Source organism: Helianthus annuus, chromosome 11 (assembly GCF_002127325.2).
Source record: "Helianthus annuus cultivar XRQ/B chromosome 11, HanXRQr2.0-SUNRISE, whole genome shotgun sequence".
Lineage (NCBI taxonomy): Eukaryota > Viridiplantae > Streptophyta > Magnoliopsida > Asterales > Asteraceae > Helianthus > Helianthus annuus.
Genome location: NC_035443.2, coordinates 168,149,827 through 168,161,378, shown reverse-complemented (window position 1 = coordinate 168,161,378; position 11,552 = coordinate 168,149,827). Strand labels below are relative to the sequence as shown.

General features: G+C 41.0%; 1 protein-coding gene across 1 annotated transcript; it reads right to left on the bottom strand.

Moving 5' to 3' along the window:
- Positions 1-2,896: 2,896 nt before the first annotated feature.
- Positions 2,897-11,080, bottom strand: LOC110888714. Its single transcript, XM_035980157.1, has 4 exons — positions 10,957-11,080; positions 9,880-10,340; positions 8,287-8,479; positions 2,897-3,450 (listed from the first exon to the last, which is right to left on the bottom strand). The coding sequence occupies exons 1-4, from the start codon at positions 11,078-11,080 to the stop codon at positions 3,251-3,253; spliced, it is 978 nt and encodes a 325-aa protein (XP_035836050.1). The 3' UTR covers positions 2,897-3,250.
- Positions 11,081-11,552: the final 472 nt, after the last annotated feature.

The following is an 11,552-nucleotide window of genomic DNA, read 5'->3' as shown; positions in this document are numbered from 1 at the left end:
TGAGTATTTGCTGAAACTTTTCAAAGAAGCTCCTTTTCACTTGAAGGGGTGTTGGATCGATCCGTTTTTTCAATTTTTCAAATTCCGCGTCTACATCGATATCCTCTATGTTATTCCTTGCAGGCTTGAAGTCAAGCTTCTTCCAAAACACGTCTATGTGTGTGATCCGGATTTGCTGACCTGTGGATGAAAACAAATTAAGTGGCAAAATCATAACGAGAAAGGTCAAAAATATTAATTACCTTTATTTTCCAACTTTTCCAAACGACAGGCACATGGCAAACCACAGCTGGTAAAAAGTTGGTAACCACAGCTTGCACCGTAGGCTCTCAACCCGTCTTCCTTACGTTTTAGTTCCATACTCAAAAGCTCAATCGCATATATTGAAACCTTTCTGAGAATACATGCAAGCATGGGCTGATTCTTGTGGTGCGTCATCACTTTTCGGAGGCTTGTTTCAAAGCTACTTCTAATCTCGGCGTATTGTCTATCAACAACATGATCAACATACAGTACAAGTTTATCCAGTGTGTTGCGATGACTTGGAAAGTGACTTTTTAATGTTGCATGCATGCCCTCAACCCTGTTGGTCGTAGTTTGGTGAAAGTTGATAGTTTGGTTAATCCAGCAAGATACAAACTTTTCACGGTACGGATCCAACCAGGATTTCTTCAAATAATCAAAAACCTCTAAAATTAAAAAACGTAAATAGTCAGTTTTTGTTATTATATAAAATTTGAACATAATTATGTTAGAAATACTCACATTCACGGTCAGCTTCTTTCAGCTGTGCTTCAAGGTTTTCCAAGTTATACCTGTATATTTCCTCGGTCGTAGACTCGCACAATGTCCAAAATGTACGTACGAATTCTTTCCACTCCTTGTCAGAGAATTTCTTCTTGCTGTTCTTATTAATATTTTGTTGAATATGGAACCGACAAAGATACTTATGCGCTTTTGGAAAAACTTGTTCACACGCGTTCATTAGCGCAAAATCCCTGTCTGTTAAAATCACGCGCGGTTCCATACATCCTACCAGCATAGACTTGATCCTCTGCAACACCCATAGGTAGTTCTCTGACTTCTCAGCGGAAATTACCGCACAAGCAGCCGTAAACGATTTGTTTGTCGACGTCATGCCTACGACCAGAACAAATGGCAGGTTGTACATGTTCGTTTTGTATGTGGCGTCAATCAATAGCACATGCGGGAAGGCACACCACATAGTGAATGATTTTTCGTGAACAAAGAAGACGTCTTCAACTTCGTTCGATATCTCATTCGTGCGCATGTAATAAGTGTAATTTTTTTCGATAAGAATGTTTTCAAGTTTTTGCATCGGAGACTTACCGACATTTTTTTCGGCGTTGATCTTCTAAACAGCGTTGTGTATATCTTTCGGAATAAGCTTTCTAGCCGGATTGTTTTTTGTCAGCATTCGCCAGATACTTTGGTTGGGAATATCTTGCTCTGCCAACTCCTTAACCAGTTTTTTGTCCTCCGAAGAAAGCTTTCTCGCATACGCGTGACCCTCGAAGTTTTCAATAGGAGTGTGGTTATGCTTCGCCTTCGTCACCTCGATCCTCCAAACACTGCCGGATGATTCCGAAAACCCGATCATCTCGAACGGGCAGCCTATTTTCTTGCTACCCGTTTTCCTCTGTGTAGCTATACTCTTATGCTCCCCACCAAAAGTACATTGAAACCAAATCTTGTAATTCTCTCCTCTTTTATTCGACCTCTTAGTCACAATGAGGTAACTATTGTCTTTTGCCGTGTCTTGTACCCAACGCACCAACTCTTTACGTGATGAAAAGGTCTGCGTTGTATCAAACGAAAATGTAACCGGGTAACAACCTTCCTCGTCAACAGACACATCCTCCGGCTCACCATCGTCAACGAGGTTCGAATAGACTTGATGTTCAAAGCTCTGTTCACAACCGTAACTCTGGTTTGGATAACACTCCTGCTGTACAAAGCTTTGCTCGCCACCGTAACCGAAATTCGAATAACCTTGTAAGCTCTGTTGACAACCGTAACTGTCATTTGGATAACACTCCTGCTGTACAAAGCTATAGTCGCCACCGTAACCGAAATTCGAATAACCTTGTTGTGCGTAAGGGTCCTCCACAGGGGTATTCAAATCCAGCTACACCGTGTTATCACGATAATGAATGCCAGATACAACCTCTGTCTCCCTCAAGTTGGACGACACCGGTTTCTCAAACGAGTCAGAAATAGCGGTCCCCTCGTAAGAATCAGGAACAACTGACTCGTCAGAATATTGACCGAAAAGATAATTACTTAACCACAACATCGTTTTTTCAAAACATGTAACTAATAGAGCAAAGAAGATCGAAAAAAAAAACAATCCGAATTATGAATGTCGAGTCTGTCCAGGGATTTAAAGGCAGCATTTGGGGTCGAAGCGCCGCGCTATGGCCAAAGCGCGACGCTTAGGGTTCACGGGGCGACTGAAACCTCGTATCACCTTTATGTCTCTGTGTCAGTCAGTCAGTCATTCGAAACCTCGTACCAACTTTTGTCGCCCTAAGCGCCCCGCTTTGGCCATAGCGCGGCGCTTAGGGGTGTGAAAATTATTTTGGGCGTGTGTAATTAGCATGACCCATTTTCATACCCCCTTATAACATCCAAGATGATTACAAGGATATCAAATCAATCATCTTGAAACCTGATAACCACGCATCAGCTTTAAAGTTTGATAGTGTCACCAAAATAATTTCTTAGTTCAATTAAAGAAATTAATTATAATCAACTAATTTCTTAGTTGAAAGATTTAAAGTAGATTTTTTTTAATTTTTATATATGAATGCCATATCACCTTCTAGAAATAAGGGGCTCCCATGCACACATTAAATAGCTAGGGACAATGTCATCCTTAAATACGTACATATATTAATCAAGTCATTTCTAGCTAGAAGTCTCATAATATAAGTTTCACAAAACATTGAATGTTGAATATATCAGCACATATATACCGCCTTTGATAATCTATCAAATCAACCATCTTCAAACCTTTATGCAAGTTTCCAAAACTCGCTCAAAAGGTGTTCGATCTGTGTCCAACTTAGTATCGCGATCTTTTGATTTTGTGTTGGTACAGTTCCAAAAGAACTGGGCTGGCACTCTCATCAACTTGTTCTTGAACTCTTTTACCGTTTGCAGTTTCCAAAGGTGAAAACAATTTTAAATCAGAAGATATACACATTCTAATCGATCCAAAAACATTCTAGAATTTAACAAACGTACGAGGTTTGATCCGCCGAGCTACATCAGAACTAGTAATAAGAAATGCTTTCGCATGTTCAATTAGGGCTTTATGCGCAGACGATTTGACTATCTCACTTCGTATACATGGCCACTTATCAACCCCGTACCTCTGATGAGCCTCCGTAAAGGTATTCTCTGATAGTGTTGTAAAATTATACCCTGCATACAAAATGTGAGTCAAAAATGAAAGATAGTGTAATCTCTTGATTCTATTCACAATATTACAATGCTATATATAATACAATGGTCAAAGGATAAATATAGAAACACAATAATACAATTAACTACAAAATAATGAGGGCCGATATCAATGCTTGATTATCGGCTAACACGCCCCCGCAGTTTGAGCCGGAGGAAGACGAAGGCACAAGCTGGAACGAAAACGCTCAAATAGATGCTTAGGTAAGCCTTTAGTGAAGATGTCTGCGTATTGGTAATCAGCAGGGACGTGAAGGACTTTGACGGTGCCAAGTCGAACTTTTTCTCGGACAAAATGGATATCCAGTTCAATATGTTTGGTGCGTTGATGGTTGACCGGATTTTCAGCGAGACACACAGCTGAGATGTTGTCACAATAAATGAGATATGCTTGACGGACTGGAACATGTAACTCGAGCAGAAGATTTCGAACCCAACTTAGTTCGGCAACTGTGTTGGCCACGGCACGGTATTCGGCTTCTGCGCTTGATCTGGAAATGGTGGACTGCCGTTTTGAAGACCAGGAGATCAAGTTAGTACCTAGAAAGACGCAATAGCCGGACGTGGAGCGTCGGGAGTCGGGACATCCGCCCCAATCAGCGTCAGAGTAGGCTGTCAGAGACGTGGAGGCTGATGGGGTGAGATGTAAACCATGATTAAGAGTGCCTTTAATGTAGCGGAGAATGCGTTTCAGGAACTGAAAATGTGGTTCTCGTGGAGCATGCATGAAAAGACAAACTTGTTGAACAGCATAGGCAATGTCTGGCCTTGTGATGGTCAGGTACTGAAGTGCCCCAGCTAAACTGCGATAGAGAGAACCGTCTTAAAAAATGGAACCTGTGTCAGCACTAAGTTTGGACCCAGGCTCGACTGGTGTGCTAGCGGGTTTGCAGTTTGACATGTTGGCTCGAGAGAGAATATCCGCAGCATATGTTGACTGTGAAAGTAATAACCCGTTAGCCTGCTTGGTGACAGCGATACCTAGAAAATGATGCAAAGTCCCTAAGTCAGTCATCTTGAACTCAGCAGTGAGAGACTTGATTATTTGTTGCAAAAGAGTATCGCTTGAGGCAGTCAAAATAATATCATCCGCATATAGTAAGAGGTATGCCATTTGGTTGCCATGATGATAAATAAAGAGTGAAGTGTCCCACAAGCTGCCTTTGAATCCACACTTTAGCAAATATCCTGCAAAACGTTGATACCAAGCTCTGGGAGTCTGTTTTAGACCATATAAAGATTTATTAAGTTTGCAGACATATTTGGGGTGTGTGTCAGAGGTGAAACCGGGAGGCTGAAACATGTATACGGTTTCCTTTAAATGGCCGTGTAGGAAAGCGTTTTTTACATCAAGTTGGTGCATAGACCAGCCTCGTGAGGTGGCAAGACTAAGGACTGTGCGAATAGTGGTAGGTTTGACCACTGGACTAAAAGTCTCATCACAGTCGATGCCAACAGTTTGGCTTTTGCCATTGACTAACAAGCGAGCCTTGTGTCGCTCTAGAGAACCGTCGGCGTGGAACTTGTGTTTGAAAAGCCACATACATCGGATGACAGGTGCATCGGGTGGGCGAGGAACAAGTTCCCACGTGTTGTTGGCCAATAGAGCTTCATATTCGTCAACCATGGCTCGCTTCCAGTTTGGGTCGGTTAGGGCGAAAAGGTGTGATTTAGGTAAAGGTGAGGGTAGAGGAGAAGTTTGTGTATTTAGGTTGAATGGGGTTTTGGGTTTAAAAATACCAGCACGAGACCTAGTTTGCATTGGGTGGGATGTGGGGTTAAGAGGTGGTGGGTTTTGGTTGACGGGTTGTGGAGCGGGTGGTGGGTCGGGTGCAGCGAAGTGTGGAGAGTTGGGGTGGGCCTGTTCAAGGTTGGAAGTATGGGCCGATGTGGGGTGATTAAGGTGGGCCGAGAGGGAGTGTGGAGTGTGAGCCGAAGGGGAGGGCTGCTGAGGTGAGGAAGCGGGGGGCGGCTGAGGGTGTTGGACCGTGGAAGGTGTGCTCGTGGAGGAGAAATATTGAGGGTCGAAAAGGAGAGGAGACGGATCAAGGAAGGAGTGGGTGGGAGGTGGGGAAGAGGGATTGGCAAGGGGAAACACAGCTTCATCAAAAGTGACGTGTCGGGAAAAGATTGTTTTACCCGAAGAGAGGTCGAGGCATCGGTACCCGCGGTAGTTAGCCGGGTATCCTAGAAAGAGGCACGGAAGAGAGCGATGGGTGAGTTTGTTAGGGCGGGTGGCGGAGGTGTTCGGATAGCATAGAGTACCGAACACGCGAAGGTGGTCATAGGAGGGCTCACGAAGGTATAGAAGAGAGAGAGGGGTGCGGTTTTGAAGAGTTTTGGTGGGTAGAATGTTGTGGGGGTAAGAGGCGGTGTGAAGAGCCTCAACCCAATAGGTGGAGGGTAGAGAGGCATGGGTAAGAAGGGTGAACATGATCTCGTTTATGCGACGAATCATGCGTTCGGCTTTGCCGTTTTGTTGAGAGGTGTGGGGGCATGAGAACCGAAGTTGAATGCCATTTTGAGAAGTAAAGTGGTGAAAGTTTGTATTGTCGAACTCGCCCCCCATGTCGCATTGGATTGCTTGAATGGGAAGTTTAAATTGGGTGGTCACAAATTGATGAAAATGTGTTATTTTGGAAAAAGTTTCAGACTTAAATCTGAGTGGATAGACCCACGTATATAATTAGTGAAATCATCAATGATTACTAAATAATATTTATATCCCGCATTACTTGTTATAGGGGAGGTCCATAAATCACAATTTAATAATGAAAATGGACATAAAGTGTGAGAAACAGAATCATTAAATGGTAATCGTTTGTGCTTGGACAACTGACAAGCATGGCAAAGAGATGAAGTCCTTTGCTTATTACAAGAAATAAAATTGTTTAAACGAAGAAAATCCATAACCGGTTGACCCGGGTGACCAAGCCGGTTATGCCAAAAAGAGGAGTCTTGGGTGGACGCAAAACAGGCGGTGGCGGAAGCATTTGGGGTGAGCGGGTACAAGTCACTCGTGCTGTTGTGACGGCTCAGGATCGTGCCATCCTTGAAATCCTTCACAGAAAAACCATATGGGTCAAATTCGATAGAGGTGTAATTATCAATATTAAATTGACGAACATATATAAGGTTTTTGACAATGTTTAGGTTAAAAAGGATGTTTTTAAGGTATAATGGTTTGGAGGCAAAGTTTAAGGTGGAGTTGCCCGAACCCAAAACTGGAAGTTTATGGCCATTTCCAACAATTATTGACGCTATTGGTGCAAACGTGGAAAACGTGTCAATATTATTTTTATTTAAAGAGATATGAGAAGATGCACCAGTATCGAAGTTCCACTGGTCATTGTCATCACCTGAATCAACAGAAAGAGCATGAACCGCATCTGCCAACTGTGTGGGTTCCAGAGGGTCTACCTCGGTGAGGTGGGCCTGTGCCGACCTTTGACTGCCACGGGAATTATAAGAGCCAGAGGGAGTGGGGGGGGGTACCACGGCTTTGACCAACTTTGGGTGGGGTAGGGGGAAGGTGGGGGTGTCCAGTAAGGAGGGGCCCAAAATGGAGGATAGTAGGGTTGTTGTGGATGGTTGTTGGGGTGGGGAGGTGGTGGTGTATAGGTATTTTGGGGTGGGGTAGTGTGGTTGCGGTTTCTGTTATTGGGCCGGTGGGAAGAGTTTCTGGAGTTGGGCCGGCTGGAGTGGTGGGGTTGATGCCGGTTATGGTGGGTGGTCGAGTTGTTTGGAGGTGGGCCGAGGAGGGACGCAGGTGGGTTATTGTTGGCCGAAGGTGGTGGGGTGTTTGGGTTGTGATGAGCCGAGGATGGTATAGCAGCGGCTATGGCGGGGTTGTTGGTCACGGCATCGCGGGTTTTAATTCTACCGGTTTCGGAGATAAGTTATTCAACTGCGTTCTCCCATGAAGGCAAGGAATTGTTCAATATGGAGGATATTGTATCATATTCCTTGGGTAAGTCTTTAACAAGATGGAGGACACGTTGCTGATCATTCATAGGAAAATCCAAGGCTTGGAGTTGGTCGGTTAGGTCTTGTATTTTTTGGCAGTAGGTTTCTAGGTTGGGCATAGAAGCAAGAGTGGTGCTGGCTAGTTCATGTTGTAAGGCTTGAGCCCGTGGACCTCTGTTACTGTTAAAATGGCGTTTGATACGAAGCCAAGCTTCATGAGCCGTGGATTTATCAACGAGTATTTTGAGAAGAAGGGCATCGGAAAGAGTCCCATAGATCCATTGTAAGACAATGGAGTCAATGTTCTCCCACGACGCATACTCGGGTGAATCCTTGGCGGGTGCCGGCGTACCGTCGATATGATTGAGGACGGTATATCCTTTGGCGTGTAGCGTAAAAAGCTTGACCCACAAGGGATAGGACACTTTCGTGCCATCTAAAACACGTACTTTGTGTTGAATATTGCTTACCGTATAAACCGGGTGAAGCGGCTTCGAAGCATTGCTGTCCGAAGAAGCAGCAGTGGCACTAGATGAATCAGGCATGGAGGCTGATAGAAACAGGAAGGAAGAAGGATGGTGAGGGTTGGTTTCGAAAAACACAGGAACCCTTACAATGATACCATGAAAGATAGTGTAATCTCTTGATTCTATTCACAATATTACAATGCTATATATAATACAATGGTCAAAGGATAAATATAGAAACACAATAATACAATTAACTACAAAATAATGAGGGCCGATATCAATGCTTGATTATCGGCTAACAAAAAAACTTATCAATCTGGTTTCCGGAATCATACAATCAGGTCATAGCTTATGAACTTACAAATACGGCAAATATATGTAGCATCCGCCTTAGGCAGTCCAAAAAGTTTGGTAATATCATTACGAGTGATCTTCTTCGACTTTGAATCACGATGCATTTTTTGGGTATCACCGGACTCTAACATGGGAGAGTAATCTTCCAAAGTCTCAAAGTTGATGCTTTCATTATTGACTGATGATGTTAAGCCCACCTTCTATAAATAAACAAACAAACAAAATGAGTTGTTATTTGGGATATATAGGCCGATAGGTAGTATTATTATTTTACCTACATCTAAGCCCACCTTCTATAAATAAACAAACAAACAAAATGAGTTGTCATTTGGGATAATAAACCCTTGGAAAGGTTGGTAATTTATGCTGTGGTAAAGATAATCCTATCATCCAAGTGATATGCCTTCAAAATGAGTAATCCATTGAATACTTTAGTAAGATTAAACTTTCTCATAACACTTTTTATGAAAACTGTGGAAAGATGTAAGTGAAATTCTTTTCCACCTATATTCAATTATAAAGTCATCATCTTCATGCTTTTATCATCTCATAACACTGAACTTGTTGTAAAAGTAATTAGCTAAATTAGGTAGAGCAAAGAACCCGCACAAATAAGCTTATCGTACAAAATGTACGAATTAAGTGGAAAAGTAAAAAAACCCGGTGGCATTTCCGTAATTAATATATTCGTAAAGTAATTATCAAAATTACTCTACAATGCATTTATTCGTAGAGTAATTATCAAAATTACTCTACAAGTATATTATAATTACTCTACTAGTTCATCAAAATAACACAAGATAAACAATTACGCTACAAGTTCATCAAACAACATATAATTCAAAATTATTGTGCAAGTGCATCATAATTACCCTATGAGTTCATCATTAATACACTACTACAAGACATCATTCAAAATTACTCTACAAGTGCATCAAACAACTAGTAATTCAAAATTACTCAACAAGTGCATTATAATTACTTTATTAGTTCATCAAAATAACATAACGCACACAATTACTTTACAAGTTCATCAAAAAACATAATTACTCTACCGGTTCATCATTATTACTATACAAGTGCGTCATAATTACTCTACCAGTTCATCAAAAAATAAAAATAAATAACAAACACATTTAATCTACAAGTTTATCGAACAATATAAAATTCAAAATTATTCTACAAGTGCATTAAACAACATAAAATTCAAAATTACTCTAGAAGCGTATCATAATTACTCTACTAGTTCATTAAGATAATTATTCTACGAATAAAATAACTACGAAAATGCCACCACGTACGTTTTTTACCTTTCCATGCTATTCGTACGTGTTTTGTACGATAACTCTATTTGTATTTGACCTTTTTTCAAATTAGGTAATCTATTGTGATAGTTGTAACATCCCGTCCCTACGTATTTAAAAATTCTTTACTTAAATCAGGAAACCAAGATACGACAATTGGGTTACAGAGTTCATTATGCATGAACAATTCTATAACTAATTAACGTTTCTTTTGAGAAGTACTCCACAACACACAAACCCCTCAATGGAGAGGAAGATATGATTTATAATATATACATGTAGAGGACGGGACCGACCTCAAGAGCCCTGCAAACTTCACCCATTTCATATGCAAAATCATCCTTTGGAATAGTCGTAGCAAACTCCAGTACACCAATACATTGACCGCCTTTTATCACAGGCATGAAGAACGATCCTCTTATCTTAGAACACTTTGCGGCTTCTAGTTGAGGATACTGCTTATCATTGTATTTTGTCACATCTTGAACCCATTCAGGAGACTTATTGCGCAATACGCGGCCAGGAGGCCCTATGCGCACTTTTGTGTTATGATCTACATAGGAATTGTAGTCTAAACACGCTACACGGTATGACCCAAGTTTATTTGTGTACCTGGAAAGTCCAAATGGCTGACCACATGTCGTAAGTACAATCCCAAATTTAAATTCTATGGGGACCCAAAGTTGGGCAAGTAAGGATGGGTGATAGAGTCGCATATCTGAAAGTGCATAGCAAATCTGTTGATACTTAAGAACATCTGCAAGGACCAAAATCCAAACTTTAAGGAAATATAATGAACATAAATCTCATAGCAACTATTGCTCAATATGTAATAAATTAGGCTTAAGTGGAAAAACTTTTAATTCACTTGATAATATAAATCAATAAAAAGAAAACATTATAAAGATTTAGAAGTTCATTACTCATAAGTAAGACATCCACTCAAGACACTACTTCCTAAAAGATCATTAGATACATGACTACGTAGCATACAACCATCAACCTCACTACTTGAGTATAATTAACATACAAACCGTAGCGGAATATCAATTCGTTATGATTAGTACTGAAATCACAGATCAAGAAACCAACTTCTCTGTAATAAGACCAAAGTTACATGTCCATATATGGTTTGGAAATAATTTTGATTGCATCTAATTCTAGGAAGGCGGGGAATCGGAAGAAAAGAAACATAAATAGATCATATATTCATATCCAGCTTGTAGTTAACTCAGATCTGACTTTGTTTAACTCATATAGAGCTATAAAAAGTCAAAATCACAAGCAATGGCTATTAATAACAGATCGATCGATAAACATAACAACAATCTTGAAAGACATAATCGTCGAGCAAGGATCTTTAGTAAACTCACCGTCTCTCCTTTGAAGAACATGGTTGCAGTGATAAACATTCAACTTGTAGTCAAGCAATAATGGAAGCTCTAGATCTTGGGGCGATTCATAGTTGCCCAAAAGATCTAACTCCGCGTTGTCCATATATATGTATACAAACAATACTACTTTTTGTGAACTCTCAATGAACTCCCACTTCTGAACTCTCAAAAACACTACAGCTCTTGGTGTTTGACAGATCAAAAGTTTAGCAAGAGGTCCATGAACCCTAGCTATCAAAGTTTATGACTATCCAGGACACGTGGCCTAGAGATAACCACTAGATCGAATTCCCAATCAAGTTACACAAGGGAGCCACGTACAGGTTATTAGCCGAAATATGCTCTGCATTTATTTGATTTATATTTGTATTCAATGTTGTTATTATCTTCCTTTGTCTAGTCCCGTAATCCCCTCTTTGTAAGTTAGGAAATCCCCTTGATTACCTCTTGGGTTGTTGTGTCTGCTCTTGTATAAATGGCTGTACATTGGTGATGAATGAGACAGGGAAATCAGTTTAATTACATGGTATCAGAGCCACGGCTCTATGTCAGCTCCGGTTAAGGCCACATGTACA

Bases quoted from the DNA above. Each gene is read 5' to 3' on its own strand.
- LOC110888714 (XM_035980157.1), bottom strand. From the start codon at position 11,080: ATGGACAACGCGGAGTTAGATCTTTTGGGCAACTATGAATCGCCCCAA. The intron at 10,341-10,956 runs GTGAGTTTACTA...TGGTCCTTGCAG, and splicing joins TGTTCTTCAAAGGAGAGACG to ATGTTCTTAAGTATCAACAG. The intron at 8,480-9,879 runs GTCGGTCCCGTC...GTTTATTTATAG, and splicing joins AAGTTTGCAGGGCTCTTGAG to AAGGTGGGCTTAACATCATC.